Source organism: Rhinichthys klamathensis, unplaced genomic scaffold (genome assembly GCF_029890125.1).
Source record: "Rhinichthys klamathensis goyatoka isolate OS25496 unplaced genomic scaffold, OSU_Roscu_1.1 h1tg001103l_1, whole genome shotgun sequence".
Classification (NCBI taxonomy): Eukaryota; Metazoa; Chordata; class Actinopteri; order Cypriniformes; family Leuciscidae; genus Rhinichthys; species Rhinichthys klamathensis.
The window spans coordinates 128,255-141,484 of record NW_026607344.1 but is presented as its reverse complement, the minus strand read 5'-3'; the positions used below and the strand labels follow the sequence as shown (position 1 = coordinate 141,484).

Genomic DNA, 13,230 nt, shown 5'->3' with positions numbered 1-13,230 from the left:
ATAAACAGTAAGTTTTAAAGGTGAAGTGTGTGATTTATATGCCACTAGCATAGGCAAACGGAATCCCTAAAATCAAACCAAGTAGGTCTACAACACCTGGAGAAATCTATACGTTAGCATTGGTTAGTATGTGCACTTTTAAGAGCCCTCCAAAAAAATCGGGCAAAACATCTACTAGAGTATAGTATAGGGGCTACACGATTGAGTATTTCATGAAAATAATTGTATTTAATAGTACACTGTAAAATTATAGTACTGATATTTATGTCTTAATGTCAAATGTTAAATCATCAAGCTTTTATTTGGTGGTATTCTGACAAAAAAAATACAGTACGTGCTGCTGATTTCAGAGGTATTATGTTCATTTACACGCGAGCAGCTCATGATACAGTGTTTCAGTGTCAGTGAAACTGACAGCGCATATATTTATTTAATTAAATCAGTCTTTGACTATCGCATTAAGCCATATTGCAAAATCGCTTTTTTATTCCAATATATTGTACAGGCCTACTATAGTAAATTGTTCTGCTTGCAAAAAGCAAGCAAATAAAATGACAATGTACAGTAGTATCATCCATCTACCAGTAGGGGCTAATTGAACCGTATTAACCAACCAAACCTTGACCTTTTGTTTCAGAAATCTTTCGCAAACAAACCCTGACCTGCCATTGGTTAGACAAACAGCTCTGACCAAACTAACTCCATTGGTTGGGCTGATGTTGCTTTGCTGTTTGTTTGAGGACTAAAACCAATCCAACAATGTTTTGATAGTGCTGCAGAGCGAGCTGAGTTTACACGTTTCAGGGAAATTAGCCTATGAATGGGTTACTTATAGGTGTCTCTACATATTAAGCTTGGATAGGAGAAAATATTTAACACATCACTTTTAAGACAGTTTAATGAGGGAATATTGTAAATGATGCATGAGTTAGCTGATCTTGACTTGAGAGTCAGGAAACGAGGTGCTACGGTATGAAGGGTCAAAGAACATTTGAATGCGAGAGGGGAAGTCTGCGAAGAAGTTTTAGAAAAGATATGGGGTTTATTATTAACTTGTCTGAGAAATTTGATGTACTACCGAACAGACCGGTAAGGGTAGTGCTGGTTCAGCACTTGTCTGCTTGTGTACTGAGCTGCCCGTCATGTTGTTTCTTAATGCAGAGAGAAGGAATGACGCACTGGTGCTGCTTATGCGAACCGCAATACACACTCCCACTCACAACATGAGCATCAAACGCAGGCCTCCTTCCCCCTCTGTTCATACTTCTGCTGCGTTACAAGTTAATTCACGGTTAGCTCAGGTTGAGAAACCTAGAGTAATTTTTTAGAAGAAATGTGTTTGGTTTGGCTCCGGATCAGAACAGAATCAAGAAATAAAGGAAAGGCCATCTGAGCCATGCCCTCAGTTGTAAATCCGAGGAATGAAGTGATACAGACACACACAAACACACTTCCTCCTACTCATTCTTGTTGAGACGGTGTTTTGAAGGGTGAGTGCTGGTCACATGATTAGCTCTCAGTGGAGCCACAGGCAGGCAGGATGTTTTGGAAATATGTGCTTGTTTGTGTGTGATCTGATGATGGATAAAACTAGATTTTCTGAAGAATGTGAGTGTTTAGAAAAGTTTAAACTTCTTCAAGGTATAGGTCACCCATAAATAAAACTTCTGTAACTTTGGTTGGTTCACAGCGATGTCATAGACGAACAATTTTGAGTTCCTAAAAAGAACCTTTCAGTTCTAACATTTTTTTGTGCACTTTTTCTACTATAAAGAACCTTTTGTGCAATGGAAAAGTTCCATGGAGGTTCTTCAGGAAAAAATTGATTCCAATAAAGAACCTTAATTTCTGTGGAACTCAAGACATTTTTAAAAATGTGTCATTGATTTCTCTTTTTTTCCATACAGTGAATGTCAATGGGATGCAATTCAGTGTCATTTTTTTTATAATTTTATAATTTTATCCTAAGAAGGTTTTTAAACTTTAATACTTGAGCCTGAGAATGAGTTAACAAAAGGTAAGCTTGCCTTACTAGTGACTGATGTTTGTGTGTGTTAACATGCAAATCAAGGAGTGTGTCATGAGGCACACTGCATTCTTTTGTGATCACATGGCTTGCTTAGTCAGAGCCGTGTGGCACACTCAGCACAAATATCAAGTCTGTACTAAGAGACTGGCATTATTGTTTCTTTTAATAATTTGATCTTGTGTATAGGGGCAGATGGGATCATCAGTACAGGTAATTATAATGAAACATGTCAGTTTGCCAAAACTTCTCCTTCCCGTCACATTCCCGTCTTAAGTCGTACAGTCCAGACAATTTACCCATGCGCTCTGAATCAGCAGCAAAGACCGCAGTTAACACCAGACGTAGTCACACACACATACACACAAGCACAATTTAACACACTCCCCCCTACAGTAACGTCTAATCTCATTGCAAGCCCTGTGCACGCCTGAGCTCTGACAGACACTGCCCTGCCTCATATTGTGTCTCTGGAGCCCTGTCATTAAAGCCAATAAGAGCTGTAATATCCGCTAAACTCTTAGCATGAATTCTTTATGAGCTCTGGGCGTAGGATCGTGGTGTCTGAGAGACTCCTTCTATTTGCAATTTTTGCTGTGAAAGTATGTGCTCTGGCAATCTAAACACGATGGTCAGTTTTATGTGGAAGTTCACTCAAGAGGATTGTCACCATGTTTAGGCAAATAAGAATGAGTTCCTGTGGAATTTTTGGCAGGATTTGTAATGGAATATGGGGAATATTTTATTTCCCCAACTACTTTTACAACCTGAAACTCATAAACAGCTCAAATTAGCTGAAGAATGTTCAGACAAGGAACAACTGTGATTACATCTTCCTGTCTAACACAATAACTTTGCATGCCATGCTGGTTATCATAAGGGTTGTTTACAGGAAGGATGACTGGATTGTTTGGCCCACCTGCTGAGGGTGTACCCATAATTCATTGAGCCTCCTTCTGTTATGCTGGAATCAGGCCGCCTTGTGATTCCTTTGATGAGCATTTGACTTCCGCCCCAGTGTTTTTTAGGACCTGATGAAGTGGTAAGGGGACGGATGAAAAGGAGAATGAAAGGAGATCAGGGGTGGAAGACGAGCCTCTTTAGAAATGCTTTGCTTATATCACCTTGTCAAATCACGCAGCCATCGGCAACCCTTCTGAGGGAAGAGTTGAGAGGCCAGATCGATTTTTCTTTGAACTTAGTCTTTGTTGGTTCAACGTCTGACTAGTGCTTACTTCACTATATTATAATGATGCATACCAATGCAATTCTCCAGCTTCCAAAAAGGTGTCAGTTTTCAAGTACGTTTTTTTTTTCATTAGTGCGGCCTGCTAAGGCAAGTATCTCTGTTTGGTCAGTGACAAATAAGAGTGTCCGAGAGTGTTCTTAGAAATGTAATCTTTGTATTCATGTAGTTTTAAAAAATGTTTTTCAACAAATGGAAAACAATTTCCACACACACACACATATATATATATATATATATATATATGCAGTACATACATGCATACATTTATTGTAATTCAGAAATAAAAATCAAGCTCATCATAGGAGAGGTGTATTCAGGTTATTGTAGGTATAAATTGGATGTATGTTTGAATAAATTAATAAATCCAGACACTCTAGTGGTTTGGTGACGACTTTTTCACACAGGCCATGTAACTTGGTCGCGGACCTATCATGTGATGTATATCTTGGTTTTTTTTGTCTCTCTCTTCAAGAGATGGCGTGGAGGGCCCTGGCAGTGCTGTCCCTGCTGCTGTGTTTTGGCTCATCTTGCTGTGATGATACTCAAGACCAGTTCTTGTCTGCAACAGTCATCAACAATGTCGTTCAGGACCCTCAAACCGGACGAATCTACCTTGGTGCCATAAATGGGATCTATCAGCTGAACTATAAACTACAGCAGGAGAGCAGTGCTGTAACAGGCCCTAAGAATGACAACCCACAGTGCACTCCACCGATCACTGCACAGTGCACTGATGCAAAGGAAACGAACAACATCAACAAACTCCTGCTGGTTAATTCCGCCAATGGCACCCTAGTTGTTTGCGGAAGCCTTTTCAGGGGCATCTGCTCTTTGGTAGACCTTCACAGCGTGGACAAACCGGTGTACTACAGTGACACCAAAGGCGAGAAGACATACGTGGCCAGCACCGAGGAGTCTGTTGCAGTGGTGGGGGTCATTTCTTATTATATAGATGGTAATTCTAATAAAAACCTCAGCGTATTTCTAGTAGGGAAGGGCTACGGTGGCTCGGATAGCTCAAAACTCATCAGCACTCGGTTGCTGCAGGAGCATTTGGAAATGGATGTTTTTGAGAACATGGTTGAAGCTTCCACTGTGCAAGCTAGCCCTTTTGTCCAGCGCTACCTCCACGACTTTCGCCATGCATTCAAGGATAACGGTTACATCTACTTCCTGTTCTCACGCACTTCGGGCACCAGTGACAGCAGGAAGATCACGTTTGTAGCACGCCTGTGCGAAAATGACCATCATTATTATTCTTATACCGAACTTCAGCTCAACTGCACCGCCAGTGTTGAACAACAGGAGAACACGTACAACAAGGTCCAAGCGGCATATCTGGCCAAACCTGGTGAAGTTTTGGCTAGGAATCTCAACGATAAGGTTCTATTTGTTGTGCTCAGTGCAGATGAAGATGGCGGTCGATCAGCCTTGTGCATGTACCCACTCAACAGCATTAACACTAGGCTTGAGGAGGTGATTGAATCCTGCTACATAGGAGAAGTTCTGGAGGACGAGAAACCAAAGACCGTTTATTCACCCTACATATCCAAGACAGAGGCCATCTGCAAGACCAAAAGAGATGTGAGTTTTTGTGTTTCTTCAACTCTGCTTCCGTGTTGTGTGGTTGTTTACAACCTTTTTGAATGTGCTGTGTATTTTCGCCCAACAGAAGAATATGGTGAAGGAATATAAATGTGGTGCAGAGTTCCTGCCATCTCCACTAGCCAGTAAACCTGAGTATGCTCTGTCTGTCAAACCCATCTACACCCGAAATGACATGCTGACAGCTGTAGCTGTAGCGGTGGAGAATGGGCACACGGTGGCATTCTTGGGAACCGGTGGAGCAGATGTCTTAAAGGTGAGTCCCATTCCAGCGTCTGGTTTCTATTCTCTTTGAATTTCACTTAAGCCCTTGAGGTTTGACTGCTGTGGTGGTCTGGCTTCGTGGTTCACGATATGGGCTGGTAACCAAAAGATTGTTGGTTTAAACCCAAGGATGGATGATTTATGAGCTACAACCAGTTGAGCAATGCACTTAACCCCAGGACTTGCTTTAGCTGTACTACCCCTGTAATATAGTTAACTTGAAAGTCGCTTTGGGTAAAAGCATTTTCAAAATGAATGAATTAATTCTTTAACTTTTCGCTTGCAGGTGCATCTTGATCCCAACCGCACTGACTTTTATCACAGGATTCAAGGGGAACGCGCAGATGGTGGGGTGAACAAAAACCTCTTTTTTGATTCAACTTCGGATCACTTGTACATCACCACTGGCAGAAAGGTTTGTTTATGAACAGATTCACAACGCTTAAATCACATTGAGTCAGCAGGGATTATCCACTGGTTAAAATAATAGTTTGAATAAGGTTGGTTTGCCAACCTTAAAGAAAGGATTTTTGAATGGAATGATAGAAAATACTGTATTAACTGTGAATTGTGAAACACCAATAGTTTCAGTTGGAATCCGCCCTATTGGGAGTTTCTCTTAAGGGTAAACAAGTTCCCCATGCAGATTTCACTTTTGTTCAAGTTGGTCATGCAAATTTGCCGCGTTGACCAACAGAAAGCTGCTTGGTTTGAAAGTGGCTTCTGTGTGAGCAGTGCTTCATGTTTTGGTACAATATTGACTTTTTTTGTCCATTGTGACCACAGCTTAACATTCTTAATGGAGAAGCAGAACCTTCAATCACAGATGCATCAGCTATTAGGCATCGTAAACTAACTAAATAAACAAATTTGCCTTTTAAATGTTGTCTTGCTTCTCTTTTGTGTAGATCACCAAAGTGCCAGTGCAGGCCTGTGAGCAGAAGAATGACTGTCACTCATGTGTGTCCCAACGGGACCCATATTGTGGCTGGTGTGTGCTGGAGGGCCGGTAAGTCTGTTAGATTCATTTCATTACCAAAAGCACAACATCATTTGGGCATTCTTGTCCAGTAAAAGATTGGACAAGTAATAACACTGCCACACTACAACATAGTTTGATATTTCTACTGCCAAATAAAAGATCAATTGCTCCTTAGGGTCATGTGACTTCCATCTATATTAAAGTATGGTTTCAAGCAGGAAACTGTTTAGAGATCTCTCTTTATATATATATATATATATATATATATATATATATATATATATATATATATATATATATATATATATATATATATATATATAAAATGTTAACCTCTAAAATATGGCGTAATCCAAGTCTTGGAGTTGTCTGTTAAATTTTAGCTAGTGCTATTGCATACCTGTGTTCAGCCCAGTTAAAGCAAATGCAGTGTAGCTCATTACCCAATGTCTGCTTTTCTCTTGCAGTTGTACAAGGAAGAAGGATTGTCGCAAGGGAGATGGAGAGAATGCCTGGTTGTGGAGTCCAAAACAAACATGTGTAGCCATTCAGTCCTTTGAGCCCCCCAACATCAGCTGCAAGAAAACGCATAGGACCCCGGTAAGAAAGCATAACACGTATACGCTGTGATGCAGTCTGCCGTTATTTTAAACCCTAACCTCTTAAGGATTGACTCAGGATTGATATTTACTGGCTGTGACAGATCCAGTCTGTGAATCTAATCCTTTTTTCATGAGCTGATGTGATCAAGTTAGTAAACAATGCACCTGAAACTATTCATACCACATGAACGCACAGAGCACTCTTCGTGCATTTCTAATATGTCTTAGAAGAAACTCAAATGGTCATGGTTGATCGAAGAGGCTTCCTGTATTCCATAATTAACTTCCTGGATCAGTTGTAATGAATAATGACAGTATATTCCTGATTTGCTGAAATCAATATTATTTCAACTTTCTTTTTCACATTGCATATTGTTGGATTCCCACAGTCATGCAAAACCTTGAAATGACAGAGAATTTTAAAATTGTGATTTTCAGAACAGGAAAAGTTATCAAAAAGTTATGAAAATCAATAATACCGTATTAAGTGATTGAAAAAAATCATTATAAATGTATAATGTTTATAATAATATCACTTTTATGTTATTTATTGTTATTATTAATAAATGATATGTTTTATTAATTATACTTAAATAATTATTATTACCTTTTTTATTTTATTTATTTATATTTAGCCCTAAATATTGAATATTTAAAAACTGTCATTCAACAACCATAAACAACTATAGAAAACACACAAATTCAGATATTTCACATATTTATATATATATTGATTATATATTACTCTTAAATCCATGTTTTCTGGTTGAAACTTGCAGGTGGAGATTAACATCCCCTCCCTCCCCAGTATCAACAGTCCTGACAGACTTATGTGTGAGTTTGGTGACTACAGAAGTGCCGCTACTATGAAAGGCACACGGGTCATTTGTGATCTCCCGACCTCTGAGTTAATCCCGCCCACACCTGAGACACTAGGTGAGAACTTCCTGTTTGCCTTTAACTTTAATAATCACCTATTGTGAAGCCGTCCTCTTACTGCCTCCTTTACTCCCTGAACAAACAGATGGTGTTTGTCGAGCAGAATGCCTAAAAATTGCCGCCAGGCACGAATAGTTTTTCATTTCTTCATGTTTGTAATTTGCTAGTTTTGTGATTTTTAATTTGGAGACTGATCAGATGAAAAAATCACACTGAAGCTTAATCTATTACTTGTTGATTCTAGAGTTAAATAAGCTTGTATCAAGGCATGCTTTTCTTGGGAATCGAACTCATGACCTTGGCGTTGCTATTACCTGTTGAGCTCTAAAAGTTCAGAATTGGTCTTATGAATTACTCATACCTAATAGCCCATTTGATTCCCATTTCCCATATGCATGTGTGTAGATTTTGTGTCAGTGCCAGTGAAAATCACAGTGAATGATGGCATTGAAGTGGCATCCGGTGCATTTGAGTTCTACAACTGTGCAGCCGTGGTGAAAAGATCAGACAATACTCCGTGAGTATCAGGCAGCTTTAAAAAAATGTATATTCCATTCAGGATTTCTTTCTGATTGGTCGGTTGTGTGTTCTGCAGGTGCATCGCATGTGTGACCAGTAAGTGGGGCTGCCAGTGGAACATTCGTGATCACACATGCAGTGATAGTGTTGAGTCTGTCGAGGAAAATCTTATCATCAAACACACTGAGGTGAGTCATGTTAGGATGATAGTTAATGAATGCATGCGTGTTAATTTAATATGCCTGTTTGTGCATTAATATATGGTGAGCGATCATCTTCTGGTGACAAAACATGACTAATAATAGTTTTATTTGATTTTCTTCCTTTGGTTTATTTTTGCAGGATGACAGGTGTCCTCAGTTTGAGATCCCTGAACCTCTGCTTATTCCTGTTGGCATCAAAACTCCCATCCAATTTCAGGGCAAAAATCTAGAAAAATATTCGGTAAAGTACATGCATTGCTACAGTAGATGTTCTTGAAGAAAATAAGTTTTACAAATAAGTTTTTTGTTTTGCGATAATTACCTGGTGGCTGTGCATTATCCCACTGTTTAAACGGATGCTTTCTAAATACCGTTAATAAATGAAAATAATATATTGATTTAAGTTTCATTAATTAATTAAATTCAGATATTTTGATATGAAATAATTTTACTTAATTCTTATTATTTTGATATATTGTTCAAAAGTTTGGGGTCGGTTTCTTTTGCTCTCCATGGCTCCTTACATTTTTTTTTTGTAATTTTATTGTAAAATATTATTACAGGGATTTTTTTTTTTTTTTTTATAAATTTTTTTTTTATAATTTTTTTTCCTGTGTTGGCAAAGCTGATGTTATTAATGTTGAAAACAATTGTGCTACTTATTATTTTTGGAAACCATGATACATTTTTGTCAGCATTCTTTGCTGAATAGAAGGTTATTAGAAATAGATCTCTCACTTTTTTTTATTTCTTGCTGAATAAAAGTATTAATTTCTTTTAACAAATCATACTGAGCCCAAACTTTTAAACAATAATGCATATACATAAATATTAAGTGATATAAGAGATATGAATCTATGCCCAACTATGTAGCTTTCTAGTGACTAGTGATGCGCTGATGAGCTCTAACGTCATCAATCCGCGGATAAAAAAATAAATCATCAGCCCAAGAAAAGGCTTGGGCTTCATAGGCATTATTAGTTTATTGTCATATACATACAATACTTCACAGCCGTTACATATCACATACCCAGCACTTGATTCGTCCCGGATAACTACTTCACTTAAAAGTTAACGCTCCCACACTTTTTAATTCTCCTTTTTGAAATTTCTCTCAGATCTGATTTGCCTCCATTACTGCTTAAACAAGTGGACCCCGCAAGTACGTAGCTTAATGAAGTCTGAAAATTAGTGCCTGATGAAGAATTAGGCTTTAAACACATTAATATATCCATCATTAATGATTTATCTCTTTCACCGGCGACCCACCCGCAAATAATCAGAATGTTATTTTTTAGTACTTGGCCCGCCCGACCCTCATATTATCCACAGTGTCCGCGGATATAGTCGCGTTCCTCGAATAACTACCAAGGACAAAAGTAAAAAAATATAGTTTAGACTATTTTTTTTTATCACACATGATACTAGATTTTTTTATATAGTAAAATGCCTTCTTAAAGAGTCTGCATAAACAGCATTACATTTTCTCCATCTCTCTCAGGTCAAAACCTTTCAGATTGGCACTGAGCTCATGAAACAGGTGGGCGAGGTGACTGTGGTGTCTGAGGGGTCAACGTACAAATTTGAGGGATATGAGGTCAGTACTCTCCACTCGTATTCCTCCTCCTATTATATCTCCCTCACTTCCTCCCTTCTCCTCTGTTCACACATTGATTTGTTTCTGAAGTTTGAGCACCAGCCAATATGGCATTTACAGCTATTGAGCTGCATGTGTGTGTAAGACTCAGTCCTATGTGGGCGTAGCAAACACATGGTGATCAGGTTCTCAAACACATCAGGGGAGAATTTGCTGCGGCACACAGTTGTTCCAGATACGGTGATATGTTTGTCTGTATCTGTTTGCATGTTTAATGACACCATTCTGCTGTTTTTATGCCAGTTTGCGTATGACAAAGAGCCAGAGGTGAATGTGACGTTCTACATAAAGGATAAAGACACAGAGAGGATGATTGACAGCACCCTCAGAGGTATATTTAAATGAATTTGGTTCATATAATAGTTGTTAGAGGCAGGAAAACTCCTCTGAAACGGCATTCATCCAGTAAACATGGATCTTCAATATCTGGAAAGGTTGTATAAACACATCTGATGAATGACTTAAAATAAGCAGATTTACATAAGTTATCATTTACAGCTTGGAAACTGATCTCATGTATCTTGTTTTTATATTATCTAGGGATGGTTTAGACAATTTTAGCAGATGAGCACTTTGAAAATGCCATCTTTCAGATTAAAATAAATGTGCTTCGAAAAGTTTTTAATTTATGGGTGAACTAATTTAAAGTGCCCTTGTTGTGCTATTTTAAAGTTTCCTAATTTTGTCTTTTGCAATAAGTTTACATGCATCCAAGATCAAAAAACTGTTATTTTCTCATAATATATATTGCATCATCGCCTCTTTTCTCACTGTGCCTGAAATGGTTCAATAAAGGATCTGGTCTCTCTAAACGCCTCCTTTCCGAGAGCCTACTCTGCTCTGATTGGTCAGATGGCCCAGTCTGTTGTGATTGGTCCACCGCTTACAGCACATGTTGGTAATGAAACTGCCTTTACCGTATCTGAATTTTAGCTCCATAGGTTTCCGGAGACTTGTATACACACACAGTGATACAAACAGTAACGATGGCATCAGTTTTACCATTTCAATTCGATCCCGAGTCCTCATCCTTTGGAAGTGCATGGAAAGTGGTTTTGATTTCGCAGTGCAAACTCTTCCAGGCCTTAGCTACAACTACAGTGTTTGAGGGCTGGTCAAAGTAGGCGTTTGCTCAACGGCAGCCAATAAAGACCGCAGCGGGCATTATTCGGATTTGTGGTAACACTTTACAATACGGGTGCACTAATATGCATTAATTCATGTTTAACTAATGCACAGATAATCATGAGTTAATGTATGATTCATGAAGAACTAAACCATTAATTAATGATTACTGCATCAGCAACTAATAAAGAGTCTATATGATTAATAGATTAAGTAATACATGAATTGCTATTAATTCAATGTGTCATTGTGTATTAATTCCTTAATAACATATTTTATTAACTAATGGTGTAAATTAATGTGTTAATTACCACAATTAGTCAAAGCTATGCACTTCAACTTCCAGTTGTCTGCTTTAATTAATCATTAGCTAATGATTTGCAAAGGTATCATTATGTTATGACTTTACTTGTTGAGGCACATCGTTATTAACTAGTAATTTAGTAATTGTAGTAATTTACACATGAATTTGCACTAACAATGAAGTAATTAATCATGTATTAATGCATATTAGTGTACCTGTATTATCTGGAAGTTGAAATGCAAGGCTTTGGCTCATTCTGGTAATTAACATATTAATTAACACTATTAGTTAAAAAAATGAGTTATTAGGGAATTAATTCACAATTACATATTTAATTAATAACAATTCATGTATGAACTAATACATTAACCATACAGACTCTTAATTAGTTCCTAATGTGGTAATCATTAATGAATAGCTTAGATAATCATTAGTTACACATTAATTCAGTATTATCTGTGCATTAGTTAAGCATGAATTAATGCTTATTAGTGCACCCGTATTGTAAAGTGTTACCGGATTTGTTACAAACCTACGTAGGTTCGTGCAGGAAGTAAGACTGGGATTACTGAATACTCATTTCAGGCAGTTCATAATTATTATTATTTAAATTTTTTTGGGCGACAAGAACATTTATTGTGCGCTTTGGTCTTTGAAACTTTTGCAGCCCTTTTACATTCACAAACAGCTATATAACACACTACAGTACATGAAAGTTAATATCCGAAAAAGCATAATAGGTGCACTTTAAAGTACAAGTAGTTTGTAGCTAGCACATGTACGTCATCCAGGTCGAATTGATGTGCATTTTTTAACTGAAAGATGTCATTTTCAGTCCTCATCTGCTAAACATGTCTACACATGAACTAGCTTATCCCTTTAAGCTACAGTCAAATTACACTTTATGAAAATGTAGTGAGCTATGCTACAATGTATTAATCAAATCTAGCTAACTACAGTATATCGAAGCCAATATTTTTAAATAAATATGTCTGTCAGCCGCTCAGCCTACATATCCTGAGCATTGTTTATCAGCCACAAAAACGGTGAGAACCTCAATTGGACAATTTGGTGACAGCATCAAACTTGAATACATATATTTGTGCTAAATGTGACTAATAAATCACCACATACAACAATAAACAGCCTAATTTGCATAACTCATAATTTCTGAAAGCACACTGATAAACAGCAGTGTTTAATGTAATGTTTATTCCTCTACAAAATAAAAAGACTAAGGAACTATTTTGAGCCTTATTTTGTTGAAGATGATGAATTCAGTGTCAGTGTTGTTTTGTTTCCTCTTTTTTTCTTTCCAGTGGTGCTCTACAATTGTTCAGTAAGACGGGAGGACTGCAGTCTGTGTAAGAACGCTGACCCGAAGTATAACTGCGTGTGGTGCGACACCCCAAAATCCTGCATCTACAGAAGCCTGTGTAACACGGAGATGCAGCAGTGTCCACCTCCAAAGATCACTGATGTGAGGACCGGTCTTCTTGTTTTTCTCCCTATTTTAAACTTTGCTTACGCTAGGAATGCATACACTTCGTTAAAATTCATTGTCACACTTCAAACTAAACTCAAAATGCATCAGAGAATATCTCATTGGCGTGACGTCAGCGATTACAAATCGCCATTCCCGGTTCAAATGCAGTTCATAAATTTCCACTCTTCATCTTCTCTCTCATCTTTTCTAGAAAACACCATTCCTTTTCATCGTCTTCTCAATTTTTCATGCCTAAATGATATATAGAT

At 37.8% G+C, this 13,230-nt stretch overlaps 1 protein-coding gene across 1 annotated transcript in view; it reads left to right on the top strand.

The window, feature by feature from the left end:
* plxnb2a.1 (plexin b2a, tandem duplicate 1) overlaps positions 1-13,230 on the top strand; it is a 51,531-nt gene that overhangs the window by 24,970 nt on the left and 13,331 nt on the right. The window contains exons 2-13 of the mRNA XM_056244805.1: positions 3,748-4,859; positions 4,948-5,136; positions 5,431-5,559; positions 6,053-6,153; positions 6,594-6,726; positions 7,508-7,664; positions 8,073-8,184; positions 8,263-8,374; positions 8,529-8,630; positions 9,891-9,986; positions 10,290-10,377; positions 12,795-12,955. Of these exons, the coding sequence (XP_056100780.1) occupies positions 3,750-4,859; positions 4,948-5,136; positions 5,431-5,559; positions 6,053-6,153; positions 6,594-6,726; positions 7,508-7,664; positions 8,073-8,184; positions 8,263-8,374; positions 8,529-8,630; positions 9,891-9,986; positions 10,290-10,377; positions 12,795-12,955 (2,490 nt within the window). The 5' untranslated portion in view covers positions 3,748-3,749. The remainder of the gene's footprint in view (positions 1-3,747; positions 4,860-4,947; positions 5,137-5,430; positions 5,560-6,052; positions 6,154-6,593; positions 6,727-7,507; positions 7,665-8,072; positions 8,185-8,262; positions 8,375-8,528; positions 8,631-9,890; positions 9,987-10,289; positions 10,378-12,794; positions 12,956-13,230) is intronic.